Here is a 21,320-nt window from a genome sequence, read left to right on the forward strand (position 1 = left end):
CATTTCTTCCTTCTCTAATTGCTTTAGGTGTAGAGTTAGGTTATTTATTTGGCTTTTTTCTTGTTTCTTGAGGTAAGCCTGTAATGCTATGAACCTTCCCCTTAGCACTGCTTTTACAGTGTTCCATAGGTTTTGGGTTGTTTTGTTTTCATTTTCATTCATTTCTATGCATATTTTGATTTCTTTTTTGATTTCTTCTATAATTTGTTGGTTATTCAGAAGCGTGTTATTTAGCCTCCATATGTTTGAATTTTTAACAATTTTTTCCCCTGTAATTGAGATCTAATGTTACTGCACTGTGGTCAGAAAAGATGACTGGAATGATTTCAATTTTTTTGAATTTTCCAAGACCAGATTTATGGCCCAGGATGTGATCTATTCTGGAGAAGGTTCCGTGTGCACTTGAGAAAAAGGTGAAGTTGATTGTTTTGGGGTGAAATGTCCTATAGATATATTAGGTCTAGCTGGTCCATTGTGTCATTTAAGGTTTGTGTTTCCTTGTTAATTTTCTGTTTAGTTGATCTATCCGTAGTTGTGAGTGGGGTATTAAAGTCTCCCACTATTATTGTGTTACTATTAATTTCCTCTTTCATACTTGTTAGTGTTTGCCGTACATATTGCGGTGCTCCTATGTTGGGTGCATATATATTTATAATTGTTATATCTTCTTCTTGGATTGATCCTTTGATCATTATGTAGTGTCCTTCTTTGTCTCTTTTCACTTCCTTTATTTGAAAGTCTATTTTATCTGATATGAGTATTGCAACTCCTGCTTTCTTTTGGTCTCCGTTTGCATGAAATATTTTTTTCCAGCCCTTCACTTTTAGTCTGTATGTGTCTCTTGTTTTGAGGTGGGTCTCTTGTAGACAGCATACATAGGAGTCTTGTTTTTGTATGCATTCAGCCAATCTTTGTCTTTTGGTTGGGGCATTCAACCCATTTACATTTAAGGTAATTATCGATAGGTGTGGTCCCGCTGCCATTTACTTTGTTGTTTTGGGTTCACGTTTATACAACCTTTCTGCATTTCCTGTCTAGAGAAGATCCTTTAGCATTTGTTGAAGAGCTCGTTTGGTGATGCTGAATTCTCTCAGCTTTTGTTTCTCTGTAAAGCTTTTGAATTCTCCTTCATATCTGAATGAGATCCTTGCTGGATACAGTAATCTAGGTTGTAGGTTATTCTCTTTCATTACTTTCAGTATGTCCTGCCATTCCCTTCTGGCCTGGAGGGTTTCTATTGATAGATCAGCTGTTATCCTTATGGGAATCCCTTTGTGTGTTATTTGTTGTTTCTCCCTTGCTGCTTTTAATATTTGTTCTTTGTGTTTGATCTTTGTTAATTTGATTAATATGTGTCTTGGGGTGTTTCACCTTGGGCTTATCCTGTTTGGGACTCTCTGGGTTTCTTGGACTTGGGTGGCTATTTCCTTCCCCATTTTAGGGAAGTTTTCAGCTATTATCTCCTCGAGTATTTTCTCATGGCCTTTCTTTTTGTCTTCTTCTTCTGGGACTCCTATGATTCGAATGTTGGGGCATTTCACATTGTCCCAGAGGTCCCTGAGGTTTTCCTCATTTCTTTTGATCCTTTTTTCTTTTTTCCTCTCTGCTTCATTTATTTCCACCATTTTATCTTCTACCTCACATATCCTATCTTCTGCCTCCGTTATTCTACTCTTGGTTCCCTCCAAAGTGTTTTTGATCTCATTCATTGCATTATTCATTTTTAATTGACTCTTTTTTATTTCTTCTAGGTCTTTATTAAACATTTCTTGTATCTTTTCAATCTTTGTTTCCAGGCTATTTATCTGTAACTCCATTTTGTTTTCAAGATTTTGGATCATTTTTATTATCATTATTCTAAATTCTTTTTCAGGTAGATTCCCTATCTCCTCCTCTTTTGTTTGACTTGGTGGGCATTTTTCATGTTCCTTTACCTGTTAGGTATTTCTCTGCCTTTTCATCTTGTTTAGATTGCTGTGTCTGGAGTGGGCTTTCTGTATTCTGGAGGTCTGTGGTTCCTTTTTATTGTGCAGGATTTACCCAGTGGGTGGGGTTAGACGATTGACTTGTCAAGGTTTCCTGGTTAGGGAAGCTTGCGTCAGTGTTCTGGTGCGTGGAACTGGATTTCTTCTCTCTGGAATGCAATGGAGTGTCCAGTAATGAGTTTTGAGATGGGTCTATGTGTTAGGTGTGACCTTGGGCAGCCTGTATGTTGACGTTCAGGGCTATGTTCCTGCGTTGCTGGAGAATTTGCATGGTATGTCTTGCTCTAAAACTTATTGGCTCTTGGGTGGTGGTTGGTTTCAGTGTAGGTATGGAGGCTTTTGGACGGTCACTTATTGCTTAAAGTTCCATGTAGTCAGGAGTTTTCTGGTGTTCTCAGGTTTTGGGCTTAAGTCTCCTGCCTCTGGATTTCAGTTTTATTCTTCCTGTAGTCTCCGGACTTCTCCAACTATACGGCACTGATAATAAAACTTCTAGGTTAATGGCAAAAAGATTCTCCCCCGTTAGGGACACCCAAAGAGGTTCACAGAGTTACATGAAGAAGAGGAGAGGGAGGAGGGAGATAGAGATGAGCAGGAGGAGAAAAAGGGGGACTCAAGAGGAGAGAGACAGATCTACGCAGCTGTCTGTTCCCAGAGTGTTCTCCGTAGCCCAGACACCTACAAAGATTCACAGAATTGGGTTGGGAAGAGAAGGAGAAAGGAAGAAATAGAGGTGTTCTGAGGTAGAAAACAGAGAGTCAAGATTGGGAGAGAATAATCTTCGGTTTAAAAATAGGGCTTCTCTTCTTTTTTTTTTTTTGTAAGGTTATAGTGTATTGAAAATGAAAATTAAGGAGTAGTAGAGGAGTACTAGAGGACTTTAAATGAAATAAGAGAAAAAGAAAAATAGAAAATCGAAGAGAAAAAGGAAAGAAAAAAAAAGAAGAAAAAAGAAAAAAAAAAAAGAAAGAAAAAAAATTTTTTTCCCTAATTAAAAAAATCATAAAAATCTATGAAAATGAAAGTTAAGGAGTAATGGGGGAGTAATAGGGAATTTTAAAGGAAAATAAAAGAGAAAAAATAAAAAATAAAAAAATAAAAAAAAAGTAAAAATATATCTAGGAATTTCTCTGGAGCTGTTGAAGTCAGTGTGGGTTCGGCTCAGTTTCAGATAGCTCCTCATTCCAGCTTACACTTCTCAATATCTACAGGCCCCTTCCGGTGTAGTTGGTGTTTTCTACAGGGATTTTAATCTGTTGCACCAGTCCCTTCTGAAGCGGTTCCTTTTGTTTATTTGGCTACTGTTTGCTGGTCTCTTCAGAGCCTCATTTCCGCCCTGACACAGGTGGGCGGAGGTGGACTCTTATTCAGGTAGCTAGTTCCGTCACTCTGCGGGGAGGGGCTGGCGCTGTGGGGAGGGGCTGGCGCTCTGGGGACGGGCTGGCGCTGCGGGGACGGGCTGGCGCTCCGGGAGGGGCTGACACTGCTTTCTCCGTCTGCGCTGCTCAGGCTCCCGGCTGTTCTATATGGAGCGCGCCCTGTGCTGCGCGAGGTTCCAGCCCTCGGGTGTTCCACAAAAGCGCAGAACGAAAAGCTGCGCCTGCTCTCTGTGCCTTCCCCGTCAGAGCGGTCCAGGCAGCCAGGGGCTTGATGGGCGCACTCTACCCAGGTGTGGTGCGCCCATTCCCTTCCACGGACCCAGTTTCAGTTTCTGCTGGCGCCAGTCGGGTGCGTGCGCCTTCTGCCCTCCGGGTCCCCAGCCCCAGTCCCCGCCCGCGCCGGTCGGGTGCCTGCGCCCTGTGTCTCGCCGCAACCTTCCCCTCCCCCCTGCCCCCTGACTCCGGCGGGGCTGGGCCGGTCCGCAGCCTGCGAGCTCTTCTCTGGACTTTCTCGGTCCCTTTGTTCTGCGAGTGGCCGGTAGTGTGTTTGGGCCGGTTAATTTTCTCTCTCTCTTTTGGTCTCCCACAGTTCAAGTTGGCAACTCACAGAAGCTCCCTCCAATTGTCCTCAGGGCACTCAGGCCCGGACCTTACCCCAAGCAATGCTGCCTAAGACTGCCTTCCCGGGACGGATCTCCGTCCTTAGCTCTTTTGTCTCACTTTTTATCTTTTATATTTTGTCCTACCTCCTTTCGAAGACAATGGGCTGCTTTTCTGGGCGCCTGATGACCTCAGCTAGCGATCAGAAGTTGTTTTGTGAAGTTTGCTCTGCGTTCAGTTATTCTTTTGATGAATTTGTAGGATAGAAAGTGGTCTCCCCGTCCTACTCCTCCGCCATCTTGGCTCCTCCCCTATAAAATACTATATTAAAGTGCTTAAGAAAATTGACATCTTCTCAGCTACAGAAATATCTGGGATGCTTTGTTAAAGAACTTCTACGTCAGGTAGTATCCTAAAAACAAAACAGAACTGAGAGGTGTTGACAGCTGTTGATCAGGTTTCCAAGCCCCACCTGAAGACTGACATGTGTCTCATGGATAAAGTCAAGGATAACATTTTTCTGATTTGCGGAGGAGACCAGGGTACATGCATCATTTTTCTGTCCCTGTCTACCAGAGGGTGCAGATTCTTAACACAGACACATTTTCTGCGTGAAACTAAATTTCACTGTGACTTCAACATTTCTTCATCTTAAGAATCAAGAACGTTACTCAGGAGATATACTCTAGAGATGAACTCTTTTTCAGGCTTAGTAACTGTAATACTCTTCCTGCTGGATAAGCAAAATGCTTCTAAAAATGTGGATTCTTTCTTCTGTTATGTCAACAAAACCTTTAATCATAATTTTATCCCAGAGCTTTATGCTTAAGATCACACAGAACTCTCTTATTTTTCCCCAGGACAAACCCATGGAGACTCAGTGACCCAGTTAGATGGCCAAGTGACTCTTTCAGAAAAGGCTGCCGTGACCATCACTTGCACTTATTCAGCCACCGGGTACCCCACTCTTTTTTTGTATGTTCACTATTCAAGAGAAGGTCCACAGCTCCTCTTGGAAGCCACGAAGGACAAGGAGAAGGAATCAGCAAAGAGTTTGAAGCCACATACCACAGAACATCAAAATCCTTCCACTTGACGAAAGCCTCAGTCCAGGAGTCAGACTCGGTTGTGTACTACTCTGTGCTCTGAGTGACACAGAGAAGGGAACTGCAGGGGGAGCTGACGCTCACTATGAGCAGCAGCGGGGCCTGGATGCGGAGTGTCTGACTGTCTGATCCACTCTGGGGCCCAGTCTGTGGTGTTCTGTCTCTCAGCCTCTGGTTGATACAAAACTCATACAAATGACTGGGGCCTGAGAACAAGACGTGAAGATTCCCCATACTCAACTCTCATTAGTGAGTTTAGCAAATGAGTCTGACATCAATAGTTCCTTGTCCAGGATTAAAGTAATTTCAGGGTAAAATCATGTAAATAGTGAGACTTGGGGCCATTCAAAAAAGGAACAAGAAGCATTGGGATGCTGCTGTACACTTGCGGAAAAATTTAGAGACCAGAAATATCAATTACATTTGAATAATTATGGTGGATGACGCGTTGTGTGTGTTTGTGTGTTCCAAAGTCATTCAGGGAGTGACGGTTGAAAATAGGATGACTAAAAATATATAAGCAGAGACTACCTATGTTCTCTACCAGTGCCTGTATAATAAACAGTGATCACTTTCCAAACCCAGCAGAAAATTGGAAGTTGGCCATTGATGAATTGAGCAATGGCATGTTAAGTAAGAAAGCCAAAATAATTAAAAACTTTAAATATAATAATTAAGTATTCACTTTAGGGAAATAATATATTATTTAAGAAAGTAACATACCCACAGTATTTGTGATTCAACTAAATTTTCTTCTAGATAAGTTTTACCACCAATAGTTATGACTAGGCAGAATACCTGTTTTCCCTAACTTTGTGAATTACTGAGGTTTTGGACTTTTGCTTATCAGTTAGGCTTTAATTTTTTTTTTTTTTTAATTATTTAAAGTTTATGAATGAGATGGAACTTCATTTCATTTAAAAGTTATTTATATGTTTTTGTGTAAGTCTTCTATTCACATATCTTACAATTCCCTACTGTGTTATGGGGCTTCCCAGATGGTTCCGTGGGAAGGAAATGAGGGCTCAGTCTCTGAGTCCAGAAGAGGCCCTGGAGATGGACATGGTGGCCACTCCAACATTCCTGCCTGGGAAACCCCTGGACAGAGGAGCCTGATGGGCTGTAGTCCACAGGGTGCCTGAGAGTCGGATGTGACCTAGCAACTAAAACAACACCTGTGTTAGAGTCATTTAAATATAGATTTGAAAGAGCATTCTCTGTTAAGTTGTCATAAACTGTCATGTATGTCTTTTAAAAAGTTTAATACAATCTTTTTGACTTTGTTCATGTTTGCTATGCAGAATTTTAAAAATAGTATGTAGTAAATTTATAAAAAAATTCCTTTATGGATTCTGAGTTATATATTTCATGCTTCACAATCTGTAGCACCTTAAATGATAAAATTTTATCTCATATTTTCTTTAATTTCTCTCAGATTAGTTTTGTCTTTAAATTTGCCTGTGTGTGGGTATGTGAGTTGAGATTGAGGTTAGAGCTAACTGTTTTTCTCAGTTTTTGTTTATTTTGAGGCAGCTATCCAGGCTCAACATCTTGAATGACTCATTTCTCTTCTGATTTTTAAATACTATATTTGCCTTTTTTCCTATCTCTTTCATTTTTCCTTATTAAGATTTTCAACCCAGGCATTCTTTTCTATTCAATATTTATATTTCAATATTAGCAATGCTTTTTGCCAGTTGCTTACTTGATACATAAGGAATACATGTCCAGTCAACTTCAAGCCTGTGCTAGAAATACAAAGAAAACAATGTGGCTGGGAGAGATGCCGCTGGAGAAGTAAGGAGAGATAAATCCAATCCATTGCATCACAAGATGGGTATGAAATATCATCTCAGGCAATGGAAACTATTTACCTGTGTTCCCAGCTCTGTCAGTTGGGGACCCAGGCAAAGTTGCTAAAAACATGTTCACAATTAGTCCACACAAGGATGGGAAGTGGACAACCAACACTGGAGAACAAGAACAATCTTGTGTCATCTATCTTCTTGAAGAAGAGGATTTAAATAATGAGGACTGGGATTTAGAGTTTGGAAGAATCACATCTACTTGAAATGCCTTGAAATCTGCAGCTGCCTCAGTGTTTTGAACTCTGCCATTGCTTTGTAGGACATTTTTGAATTTTTTTTCTGTTGCCACATTGAGTTTTGATGGTTTGTAAAAATCTACTTTAGTAACTATCCTTGCTTCTGTTGAGGGTGTTGTTGAAAATTGATTACTGTATTTCAAATATCTTGCCCCTAGTTTAAGCAGAACAGGTATGGGCAGCTCTGTGGTCTAAGGTTCTTTCCTTCTCTCTCTTCTTCCTCTCCTGCTCCCTTCACCTCACTCCTCTCTTGTCTTATCTCAGCTCTTCTGCTCTTGTTTTCCTGGACTGATTCTGTCTTCATTTTTCTGTAGTAATCATTTCTAATCAACCATTTCTCTAAGCCATCAATGTTTAAAAATAATTTTATTGTGAAATATAACAAATGTTCACAAAAGTAAGTAAAACCCACAATATATATTATTTAGGTACATACAAATTTGAGACTACAGGTTTTTGCTTATGAAATTTCTTTATGAATTTTAAATGTTCTTTGTATTAGGGCTCCCCAGAGAAACAGAACCAATAGGAATAATTTAATGTGCATGTGTCTTCATCTTTAATAATCCTATTCTGAAGGCCTAGTTTGTTATACAAGCGGATAATATGTTAGCTTTTTAAATAAGTGTTTATGTGATATATCTTTTGCCATTCTTTTGCTTTCAGAATCTTTGGGCATTATAATTCAAGTTTGGAATAAATCCTCATATATCCACACTCTCAAGTGTTTCTTGGTTTCCTATTTCACTGAGAAAATAGAAGCAATAAGAAAATTTTCACAAGCTTCTACACTTAGCACTTTTGAAAGTAATTCACAGATTTCCATTTCTTTCAGTTGGTTACTGGAAATTTATTTCCTGCCTTTGGTTGTATCATGTTTTCTCGATTCTTTATGCATCTTGTAGATTTGCTTTGTTGTGTGAGCTTTTGAAGCAGCAGGTACCTCTCCCAGTATTTATGGTCTGCTCTTGACTAGAAGAGACCTTCCTCGGTCAGCAGTGCTAAATATGAGGCAAGATAGAGACCAGTCCCTTTGGGAGTATGCTCCTGAGTACCGGTTTGTTTCCTATCCTTTCATTTGGAGGAAACACCTCAGTTCTATCCTTCCTCCACCTTGCAGATCAGTACCAGCTGTAATACCACACCATTCTTTCTCCCTTTGCTGCTAGCTGTTCCAGTGACCAATTCCATGCTAAGTATGACCTGAAGCAAGTAGAAACTGGCTCCATGGAGGGTGCTTTGAATTATCTGGCATAAGCTCCCCTTCACTGTGTGTGGGGTTAAAACCAGTTCTGCACTTATTCCCAGTCTTGCAGGGCAGTGCTAGTTGTAGAACCACACTCTCCCTTTCCTTGTTCCTTACTCTCCCAAGGGACCAGGCTCTGCTCCATCCAGAATAGGGGGAGATAGAAACCATTCCTACTCTGAAATGCTAGGAGTAAGGCCAGCTCCTTCTCCTCCCCCCATTTGCTCTCTTTTCCCTTTTGGAGGAAGAACATCAGTTCTGCTCTTCCAAGTTCACAGAGCAGGACTGGCAGCAAAAGAGACATTCTTCATTTTCCTTTGTTGCTCAGTATCCCAAGGGATTGCTCTCTGCCTGTCATACTGGGCCAGAGGTAAGATAGAAAACCATCCTACAGAGGGTGCCCTGAGAAGGCTGAAGGTCAGGTGCAAGCTCCAATATCACTCCCCTCCCCCATGGGGGCAACGATGGGCACAGGCTATCTTTTCAGTACTAAGCTGAGCCCATCTGAGGGACTGATGTGGGTGGAGTGAAGTTGGTCTTCTCTCCCCTGTAAATGTGACTGCTCTCAGCTTGTTCTTCTGGGAGTACATTTACTTTTAGCTGGTTCTGCCTTGTCCTTCAAGGTATATTGTTGCTAATATCATTGTTAAGTCCATGTCTGTGGAAGAGAGATAGGGCTTCCTCCTTTGCCATGATGCTGATAGTCCACATCATGTCTTTTAAATCTTTTAAAAATGTCAGGAAAGTGTTATCATATATATTTTCAGATGAGAAAACTGAGGCTTAACTCTCCTATCCAATAAGTCAGAATTCATACCAGGGTCTCTAAACATGTTTTATGTACTAACCTACTCTGTTTACAGAGACTTATAGGGGCTTATATTCAGTATTATGTTTGAAATAGTGAGAAGGAAACCTAGCAAGAAGACTAACCCAAGGTTCTGAGCAACCATAGCTCTGACCCCAAGATGGCAGTATTTGCAATGGCCCTGCCTGTGGGTATGATTGAGTTTGAAGCAGCAAAATCTGGTCTTTGGCTCAATAGGGATGTAGTCTCTGATTGGCTAAGCATAATCCCTGAGAATCCTTTGTTCATGTAAATAAATAAAAGGTGTTGAATAGACTAGTCAGTTTTGGGGGACAGCCCAGTGCAGAAGAATGGAGATGCCTGTGAGATCCTCCCCGGTGGTTCTGTGGCTTCATTTCTATTGTAAGTTAATGAAGAATTTTAGCCAGGTTGACAAAGTAAGTCCAGAGAATATTTTTAAAAGTTTTCAAAAAGGTGTACTGCATGTATTGCTTTGGGGCATGAGGAGAGAAAATTTGGGGCCATGTTATGGTTCAGCTGGGATTCATTCTGGAGAGGAGTAAGAGATGCAGATTAGAAAGCAATAAAAATGGGTGAGCTATCTCTCAGATCGCTCTTTGCTTTTTGAACAGGTGTGAGTGGAGAAAGCCAAGTGGAACAGAGTCCTCCAGTTCTGGTGGTCCTGGAGGGAGAGAATTGCACATTTCAATGCAATTATACAGTGAGCCCCGTTAACAACCTAAGGTGGTACACACAGGACACTGGGAGAGGTCCTGTTCCCCTGATCACCATGACTAACAGTGACAACAAAAAGTCAAATGGACGGTACACAGCGACTGTGGATGCAACTGTCAAGCACGGCTCCCTGCACCTCACCGCTGCCCAGCTCGGCAACCCAGCCTTCTACATCTGTGTGGTGGGTGCACCGTGCTCCCCAGGCACTCGCACTCTGTACCCAAACCTGCACCTGGAGATTGTCAAGGAGCAGTTTTTGAAATGTTGTGTGTAATTTCAAAGTGAGCTAGTGCTTCTCTTTCAGACATGGCTGAATTTGAACTTGAGTCTAGGTATCTACTAACATAGAGGTATCCTCACTCAATACAGAAAGTTACTGCTCACCTGGTTATTCCCAAGGGTAAGACCATCATATTGCATTACTACCCTGAAGTAGATGATAATTTTGACTAAAAGAGAGAGGTCAGCTCTGTATGGGGTCCAGCAACTAGTAGAATGTCGACTGAGTATAAAAGCAAAATGTTTACAAAGCTGATGACAATATTTGGTAAGACCGCTAATGTCTTTTGTGTTTGTTTTCTTTATCTCACAGGCATTATGCACAGAAATAACAATACCTTCCTTCTTGTATAATTTAATGTAGATTGTAAGAAGAATCCATACAAGATTTATGAAGCAGGGTTCAGATGTAAGATAATTATCCTGAGCTACAGTGTCACTAATTAAAGTCATAAATATCAGCTCACTGAGCAGGTTTTTGCACTGACAGGAGAGAAAAAAATCTTACGAGGTTTTCCTCGGAGAATGTTGATTTTAGTTATTCAATTTTTATAACTTGTACATGGTAGACGCTCAAGAATTTTATTTAAGTAGAAAGGGAAGAGAAAAATCTAGGAGATGAATAGTAGGTGTATCTCTCCGACTACTCTGCAAGTCCTCTGCACTTGATCTTGATGTGGTCCTCTCTCCATGTTACCCCTTCAGAGATCAGAAGATGCTGGGTGAGTGTGTGCACTGGGGCATGGATCTAATTTCTGACTTGCTGAGGAGTCTCTCAGCTTCCTGTGACAGTGGATTCATGAATATGCACTCAGATAAACAAGTCGTTTGACCTGGTAGTGTCTGAGAGCTTGCAGATTCCAACCTGAGTTCTCATGAGTCTGGTGAATGGAAAAAATGGAGACGTCTTTGGGAGTTTCATGCCTGGTTCTTTTTTGGCAGCTGTGCTGTGAGTTGGCTGGCTTTGAAGTTATGAATAAAAAGAGCAGGTCCTAGTAATCTCTATAAATCTGAAAGTTATAGAAGGGTGGTTAGTGTTACCTGGGTCAGCTGGGGGGATTGTGAAAAGGAAATATATTCTTTCATAAAATAATCAGCCATTAATATATCTCCTTTGTCTGTGGTTCTCTGTTCAAACAGGGGTGAGCAGCCCATATACATTGGACCAGAGTCCTTTATTCCTGAGTATCCAGGAGAGAACACATACCGATCTTAATTGTACTTATCAAAAGAAAACATTTTACAGCCTCGTCTGGTTCAAGCAGGAGCCTGGGAAAGGACCTGTATCTTTGTCTTTAATTCAATCAAGCCAGAAAGAGCAGGCAGACAAAAAATTTAAAGAACTCCTGGGAAAAGAGAAGTTTTACAGTGTTTTGTGTATCTCAGCCTCCCACCCTGGAGACTCAGTTACCTACTTTTGTGCTTTGCATCACAGTGCTCTCCAAGCACCTGCAGCCTGTCCCACAACTGCCAGCTGGGCCTCTTGACGGGGGTCTAGCCTTGGGGTGGGAATGAAGGTGTTTCCTTCATCCACAGAGGGAAATTTCTTAAAACCTCTGTCTCTAAACAGAAATCAAGGATAATCTATCCCTCCCTTATGTGAGGAATCTGAATATATATTGAATTAAATTTCCATTTGTTACTATTGAAAGTTCATTCCTCAGTGCAAATTGTACTCATCCTGGGCCTGTTTGCTGAGATTTCTCTTCACCGTCTACCCTTCAGGTGAGAGGGCAGGCCCCTTTGTGCTCAGAATCCAGTTCAGAAAGCAAGTTTTCAGAGGGAGGAGTTAAGATGGCGGAGGGATAGGATGGGGAGACCACTTTCTCCCCTACAAATTCATCAAAAGAACATTTGAACGCTGATCAAACTCCACGAAACAACTTCTGATTGCTAGCAGAGGACATTAGGCACCCAGAAAAGCAGCCCATTGTCTTCAAAAGGATGTAGGACAAAATATAAAAGATAAAAAGAGAGACAAAAGAGTTAAGGATGTTCTTTTGAAACATCCCACCCTCACCTTCTCCCACAGAGTTCAAAGGTCTGTTCTGTATTTCTGTGTCAAAAGAACAGCATGTATACTATCTATGGTGAAACAGATCACCAGCCCAGGTGGGATGCATGAGACAAGTGCTCGGGCCTGGTGCACTGGGAAGACCCAGAGGAATCGGGTGGAGAGGGAGGTGAGAGGGGGGACCGGGATGGGGAATACGTGTAAATCTATGGCTGATTCATATCAATGTATGACAAACCCCAATGAAATGTTGTGAAGTAATTAGCCTCCAACTAATAAAAAAAAAAAAGTTATGGATGGAGACCCGTCCCGGGAAGGGACTCATGATAGAGGAAGTTTCCAAACACCAGGAAACCCTCTCACTGGCGGGTCTGGGGGAAGTTTTTGAATCTCAGAGGGCAACCTAACTGGGAGGAAAAATAAATAAAACCCACAGATTACTTGCCTAAAAGCAACTCGCAGCAGAAAAGTACCCCAGACGCTCGCATCCGCCACCAGCAAGTGAGGGCTGAACGGAGAGGAGCGGGCAGCATTGCTTAGAAACAAAGGAAGAACTGAGCAAGTCCAGAGAAGAGCTAGCTGGCAGCAGACTGGCCCATCCCCTGCTGGAGGCAGGAGGCAGGGGGGAGGGGAAAGGGGCAAACTCATCCTCAGAGATGGTATCCCCTACCAAACTGCAAACAGGCTTCCAGTTTCTAACCAAAGACTTCCTGAGATTCTGGATGGTTGACATCATCGGGAGGGTCACAGCTAGATACCAGCTCCCCAGAACAGACACTAGGTGCACCTTACCGGTGCACGTGGAAACTGAGGCCTGGACCACGGAGGGGATAAGGCGCACTGCACCCAGGGAGAGTGTGCTCGTCAAGCTCCTGGCTGCCTGAGCTGCTCGGGCCGGGGAAGGCACAAAATGCAGGCCCAACCGAGTGTGCGCTTTTGTGGAGTACCCGAAAACTGGAATGGCATACAATTCAGGGCCCGCTCCCTATAGAGCAGCTTGGAGCCTGAGCAGTGTAGACGGGGGAAGCACACATGCCGAGAGCGGAGGCAAACCCAGTGTGGCCAGAACACTGTGAGTGCTCCCCACACAGGCCAGTGACATTTGTCTGCAGGGCCCCTCCCTCCCCACAGCACGACTGAACAAGCGAACCAAAACAAGAGACTACCTCCGCCCGCTTGTGTCAGGGTAGAATTAAACACTGAAGAGACCAGCAAACAGAAGCCAAATAAAAAAGGGAACTGCTTCAGAAGTGACAGGTGCAACAGATGAAAATCCCTGTAGTTAACACCGACTACACCGGAAGGGGCCTATAGATATCGAGAAGTGTAAGCTGGAACAAGGAGCTATCTGAAACTGAACCAAAAACACACTGCCCACAACAGCTCCAGAGAAATTCCTAGATATATTTTTACTATTTTTTAATTAAAAAAATTCTTTTATTTTTGTTTTCCTTTTTTTAATTTTTTTCTTTTATTTTTTTAAAAATTCCCTATTACTCCTCTATTACTCCTTATTTTCATTTTCTTTTAAAGTCCTCTATTACTCGTCTATTACTCCTTAATTTTCATTTTCATTTTCAAATATTTTTACTTTTTTTAAGTTAAAAATTTTCTTTTTTTATTTTTTCTTTGATTTTCTTTTAAAGTCCTCTATTACCCCTCTATTACTCCTTAATTTTCATTTTCATTTTTATATATTTTTACTACTTTTCTTTTTAATTAAAAAATTTTTTTATTATATTAAAAAATTTTTTTCTTTTATTCTCTTTTAAAGTCCTCTATTACTCCTCTATTACCCCTTAATCTTCATTTTCACTTCACTATAATATTGCAAAAAAAGACCCTATTTTTAAAGCAAAAATTTTAAAAAACTTCATATATGTTTATTAAATTTTTTTGTGTTTTTGTTTCTGTTTTAAATACTGTATTTTTGAGTCTAACCTCTACTCTAGATTTTTAATCTTTGTTTTTCAGTATTTGATATCAATTTTGGACATTTGAGAATCCAATATTCAGTACCCATTTTTACTCAGGAGTGTGATGACTACTCTTTCCCCCTTGTGACTCCCCTTTTTCTCCCCCAGATCACCTCTATTTCCTCCCTCCCCCTTCTCTCCTCAATCCAATTCTGTGAATCTCTGTGGGTGTTCTGGGCTATGGAGACCACTTAGGGACACAGTACTGAGTAGATCTGTCTCTCTCCTCTTGAGTCCCCCCTTTTCTCCTCCTGCTCATCTCTATCTCCTTCCTCCCTCTCCTCTTCTTCATGTAACTCTGGGAACCTCTCTGTGTGTCCCTCACTGTGGAGAATCTTTTCACCATTAACCTAGAAGTTTTATTATCAGTGCCGTATAGTTGGAGAAGCCTTGAGGCTACCGGAAGAATAAGACTGAAATCCAGAGGCAGGAGACTTAAGCCCAAAACCTGAGAACACCAGAGAACTCCTGACTACAGGGAACATTAAGTAACAAGAGATCATCCAAAAGCCTCTATACCTACACTGAAACCAACCACCACCCAAGAGCCAGTAAGTTCCAGAGCAAGACATACCATGCAAATTCTCCAGCAACGCAGGAACATAGCCCAGAGCATCAACATACAGACTGCCCAAAGTCACACCTAACACATAGACCCATCTCAAAACTCATTACTGGACACTCCATTGCATTCCAGAGAGAAGAAATCCAGTTCCACGCACCAGAACACCGATGCAAGCTTCCCTAACCAGGAAACCTTGACAAGCCAATCGTCCAACCCCACCACTGGGAGAAACCTCCACAATAAAAAGGAACCACAGACCACCAGAATACAGAAAGGCCACTCCAAACACAGCAATCTAAACAAGATGAAAAGGCAGAGAAATACCCAACAGGTAAAGGAACATGAAAAATACCCACCAACCCAAACAAAAGAGGAGGAGATAGGGAATCTACCTGAAAAAGAATTTAGAATAATGATAATAAAAATGATCCAAAATCTTGAAAACAAAATGGAGTTACAGATAAATAGCCTGGAGACAAGGATTGAGAAGATGCAAGAAATGTTTAACAAGGACCTAGAAGAAATAAAAAAGACTCAATTAAAAATGAATAATGCAATATATGAGATCAAAAACACTCTGGAGGGAACCAACAGTAGAATAACGGAGGCAGAAGATAGGATAAATGAGGTAGAAGATAAAATGGGGGAAATGAATGAAGCAGAGAGGAAAAAAGAAAAAAAGAATTAAAAGAAATGAGGACAACCTCAGGGACCTCTGAGACAATGTGAAGCGCCATAACATTTGAACCATAAGAGTCCCAGAAGAAGAAGACAAAAAGAAAGGCCATGAGAAAATACTTGAGGAGATAATAGCTGAAAACTTCCCTAAAATGGGGAAGGAAACAGCTACACAAGTCCAAGAAACCCAGAGAGTCCCAAACAGGATAAACCCAAGGTGAAACACCCCAAGACACATATTAATCAAATTAACAAAGATCAAACACAAAGAACAAATATTAAAAGCAGCAAGGGAGAAACAACAAATAACACACAAAGGGATTCCCATAAGGATAACAGCTCATCTATCAATAGAAACTCTTCAGGCCAGAAGGGAATGGCAGGACATACTCAAAGTAATGAAAGAGAATAACCTACAACCCAGATTACTGTATCCAGCAAGGATCTCATTCAGATATGAAGGAGAATTCAAAAGCTTTACAGACAAGCAAAAGCTGAGAGAATTCAGCACCATCAAACCAGCTCTTCAACAAATGTTAAAGGATCTTCTCTAGACAGGAAATGCAGAAAGGTTGTATGAACGTGAACCCAAAGCAGCAAAGGAAATAGCAATGGGACCATACCTATCAATAATTACCTTAAATGTAAATGGGTTGAATGCCCCAACCAAAAGACAAAGAATGGCTGAATAGACACAAAAATAAGACCCCTATATATGCTGTCTACAAGAGACCCACCTTAACACAAGGGACACATACAGAGAAAGTGAAGGGCTGGAAAAACAATATTTCATGCAAACGGAGACCAAAAGAAAGCAGGAGTTGCAATACTCATATCAGATAAAATAGACTTTAAAATAAAGGCTGTGAAAAGAGACAAAAAAGGACACTACATAATGATTAAAGGATCAATCCAAGAAGAAGATATAACAATTATAAATATATATGTACCCAACATAGGAGCACAGCAATATGTGAGGCAAATGCTAATGAGTATGAAAGGGGAAATTAACAATAACACAATAAGAGTGGGAGACTTTAATACCCACTCACACCTAGGGACAGATCAACTAGAGAGAAAAATAACAAGGAAACACAAACTTTAAATGACACAATGGACCAGCTAGACTTAATTGATATCTATAGGACATTTCACCCCAAAACAATCAACTTCACCTCTTTCTCAAGTGCACATGGAACCTTCTCCAGAATAGATCACATCCTGGGCCATAAATCTAGCCTTGGTAAATTCAAAAAATTTGAAATCATTCCAGTCATCTTTTCTGACAACAATGCAGTAACATTAGATCTCAATTATAAGAAAAAAAACCTATTAGAAATTCAAACATATGGAGGCTAAATAACATGCTTCTGAATAACCAACAAATCATAGAAGAAATCAAAAAAGAAATCAAAATATGCATAGAAATGAATGAAAATGGAAACACAACAACCCAAAACCTATGGGACACTGTAAAAGCAGTGCTAAGGGGAAGGTTCATAGCATTACAGGCTTACCTCAAGAAACAAGAAAAAAGTCAAATAAATAACCTAACTCTACACCTAAAGCAACTAGAGAAGGAAGAAATGAAGAACCCTAAAGTTAGTAGAAAGAAAGAAATCTTAAAAATCAGGGCAGAAATAAATGCAAACAAACAAAAGAGACTATAGCAAAAATCAACAAAGCTAAAAGCTGGTTTTAAGAAAAGATAAACAAAATTGACAAACCGTTAGCCAGACTCATCAAGAAACAAAGGGAGAAGAACCAAATTAACAAAATTAGAAATGAAAATGGAGAGATCACAACAGACAACACTGAAATACAAAGGATCATAAGAGACTACTACCAGCAGCTCTACGCCAATAAAAGGGACAACTTGGAATAAATGGACAAATTCTTAGAAAAGTATAACTTTCCAAAACTGAACCAGGAAGAAATAGAAGATCTTAACAGACACATCACAAGCAAGGAAATCGAAACTGTAATCAGAAATCTTCCAGCAAATAAAAGCCCAGGACCAGACGGCTTCACAGCTGAATTCTACCTAAAATTTAGAGAAGAGGTAACACCTATCTTACTCAAACTCTTCCAGAAAATTGCAGAAGAAGGTGAACTTCCAAACTCATTCAATAAGACCACCATCACCCTAATTCCAAAACCAGACAAAGATGCCACAAAAAAAGAAAACTACAGGCCAATATCACTGATGAACATAGATGCAAAAATCCTTAACAAAATTCTAGCAAACAGAATCCAACAACATATTAAAAAGATCATACATCATGACCAAGTGGGCTTTATCCCAGGAGTGCAAGGATTCTTTAATATCCACAAATCAATCAGTGTAATACACCATATTATTAAATTGAAAGATAAAAACCATATGATTATCTCAATAGAGCAGAAAATGCCTATGACAAAATTCAACATCCATTTATGGTAAAAACTCTCCAGAAAGCAGGAATAGAAGGAACATACCTCAACATAATAAAAGCTGTATGTGACAAACCCACAGCAAGCATTACCCTCAATGGTGAAAATTTGAAAGCATTTCCCCTAAAATCAGGAACAAGACAAGGGTGCCCACTCTCACCACTACTATTCAACATAGTTTTGGAAGTCTTGGCCACAACAATGAGAGCAGAAAAAGAAATAAAAAGAATCCAGATGGAAAAGAAGAAGTGAAACTCTCACTGTTTGCAGATGACATGATCCTCTACATAGAAAACCCTAAAGACTCTACCAGAAAATTACTAGAGCTAATCAATGAATATAATAAAGTTGCAGGATATAAAATTAACACACAGAAATCCCTTGCATTCCTATACACTAACAGTGAGAAAACAGAGAAATTAAGGAAACAATACCATTCATTATTGCAACAAAAAGAATAAAACACTTACGAGTATATCTCCCGAAAGAAACAAAAGACCTAAACATAGAAAACTATAAAGCACTGATGAAAGAAATCAAAGAGGACACAAACAGATGGAGAAATATACCGTGTTCATGGACTGGAAGAATCAATATTGTGAAAATGACTATACTACCCAAAGCAATCTATAGATTCAATGCAATCCCTATCAAGCTACCAACAGTATTACTCACAGAAATAGAACAAATAATTTCACAATTTGTAGGGAAATACAAAACCTTGAATAGCCAAAGCAATCTTGAGAAAGAAGAATGGAACTGGAGGAATCAACCTGCCTGACTTCAGGCTCTACTACAAAGCCACAGTCATCAAGACATTATGCTGCTCACACAAAGACAGAAATACAGATCAATGGAACAAAATAGAAAGCCCAGAGATAAATCCACACACCTATGGACACCTTATCTTCGACAAAGGAGGCAAGAATATACAGTGGAAAAAAGACAACCTCTTTAACAAGTGGTGCTGGGAAAACTGGTCAATCACTCATAAAAAAGTGAAACTAGAACACTTTCTAACACCATACACAAAAATAAACTCAAAATGGATTAAAGATCTAAATGTAAGACAAGAAACTATAAAACTTCTAGAGGAGAAGTTAGGCAAAACACTCTCGACATAAATCACAGTGGGATCCTCCCTGACCCACCTCCCAGAATATTGGAAATAAAAGCAAAAATAAACAAATGGGACCTAATGAAACTTAAAAGCTTTTGCACAACAAAGGAAACTATAAACAAGGTGAAAAGACAGCCTTCAGAATGGGAGAAAATAATAGGAAATGAAGCAACAGACAAAGGATTAATCTCAAAAATATACAAGCAACTCCTGCAGCTCAGTTCCAGAAAAATTAAATGACCAAATCAAAAAATGGGCCAAAGAGCTAAACAGACATTTCTCCAATGAAGACATACAGAGGGCTAACAAACACATGAAAAGATGCTCAACATCACACATTATCAGAGGAGTGCAAATCAAAACCACAGTGAGGTACCATTACACGCCAGTCAGGATGGCTGCTATCCAAAAGTCTACAAGCAATAAATGCTGGAGAGGGTGTGGAGAAAAGGGAACCCTCTTACACTGTTGGTGGGAATGCAAACTAGTACAGCCACTATGGAGAACAGTGTGGAGATTCATCAAAATACTGGAACCAGAACTGCCATATGACCCAGCAATCCCACTGCTGGGCATACACATCAAGGAAACCAGATCTGAAAGAGACACGTGCACCCCAATGTTCATTGCAGCACTGTTTATAATAGCCAGGACATGGAAGCAACCTAGATGCCCATCAGCAGACGAATGGATAAGTAAGCTGTGGTACATATACACCATGGAATATTACTCAGCCATTAAATAGAATACATTTGAATCAGTTCTAATGAGATGGATGAAACTGGAGCCCATTATACAGAGTGAAGTAAGCCAGAAAGATAAAAGAACAATACAGTATACTAACACATATATATGGAATTTAGAAAGATGGTAACGATAACCCTATATGCAAAACAGAAAAAGAGACACAGATGTACAGAACAGACTTTTGGACTCTGTGGGAGAAGGTGAGGGTGGGATGTTTCGAGAGAACAGCATCAAAACGTGTATATTATCAAAGGTGAAACAGATCACCAGCCCAGGTTAGATGCATGAGACAAGTGTTCAGGGCTAGTGCACTGGGAAGACTCAGAGGGATCGGGTAGAGAGGGAGGTGGGAGGGGGGATCAGGATGTGGAATACATGTAAATCCATGGCTGATTCATGTCAATGTATGGCAAAAACCACTACAATACTGTAAAGTAATTAGCCTCCAACTAATAAAAATAAATGGAAAAAATAATAATAATTTCATGGCTGCAGTCACCATCTGCAGTGATTTTGGAGCCCAAGGAGGTAAAATCTATCACTGTTTTCACTGTTTCCCCATCTATTTTTCATCTGCCATGAAGACCAGATGCCATGATCTTAGTTTTTTTAATGTTGGGTTTTAAGCCAACTTTTTCACTTTTATGAAAAGATATTAGTTCTTATTCTCTGTGAGGTACTGTGATGTTTTCTAATCTTATTTTTTATTATAAAATGTGTAATGACAAAAATCTTACTGATTAAAATAAAAGAAAATTAAAACTGAAATTTTTCACTAAGTAAAATGAAAACTAATTTAAAGTAGTAATATCCTGACTTGGTATAGTATTGGAAAGTCAGCAGCTTCATGGGTTGCTGTTGAAGCCATAGCTTGGTGAAAAATTTCTTCATGAAAACCAAACATTTAGTGTCGTGTTTTTTCCTGTATCCAAGCAATTTCATATCCATTGAAACTACAACTTAAATGATGTTCATAAAAATATTGTCTAGAATACTGTATAATTGGAAAAATGCCAAATAGTGATTAGTTTTTAAAATACATTTAAATAATGGAAATTAGCCAATCATTTAAAATTATGCCTTTATGTTTTCTGACATGGAAATATCTACACTGTTTAGAAAAACAAATATGTTAGTAAATTCCAAGTATATTATAGTCCTCTCTCATAAAAAAATACAGCTGTATTGCACCAAAAATTCTGAAAACTGGTGATAGTCATAACCTTTATGTCATGAAATTATGGGAGTGTTTTCTTCTTAAAGGTGTTTATATCTTCTAATTTATTTAAAATTAATATATATATATATATAAGTAATAAAATTTTAGTTTAATTTAAATTTAAAGTACTAGACTCCTTCCTTCAAATTCTGGATCCATTTTTCATCTTTAGTGGAAGAAGTAATTGACAAAAGGTCAGAGTGTCTGAGTTCTGTTCCCAGCTTCCATTTTGCTATAAATCATGCTTTAAGTGGCCATTCAAATCCTGTAGATCCTAATTCTTTCACCTGTTAAATGAAGGGCATGGACTATATCAGTATTTCCTA

General features: G+C 39.8%; 1 gene segment (V, D, J or C); it reads left to right on the plus strand.

Annotated features, from left to right (window-relative positions):
- The first annotated feature begins 9,388 nt into the window (after window positions 1–9,388).
- LOC133066934 (T cell receptor alpha variable 10-like) lies at window positions 9,389–10,237 on the plus strand. The segment is given in 2 exon segments: window positions 9,389–9,419; window positions 9,861–10,237. Coding segments are annotated over 2 exon segments (408 nt in total).
- The last annotated feature ends 11,083 nt before the right edge of the window (window positions 10,238–21,320 follow it).

The sequence above is a fragment of the Dama dama genome, chromosome 12 (assembly GCF_033118175.1).
Source record: "Dama dama isolate Ldn47 chromosome 12, ASM3311817v1, whole genome shotgun sequence".
NCBI classification, from domain to species: domain Eukaryota; kingdom Metazoa; phylum Chordata; class Mammalia; order Artiodactyla; family Cervidae; genus Dama; species Dama dama.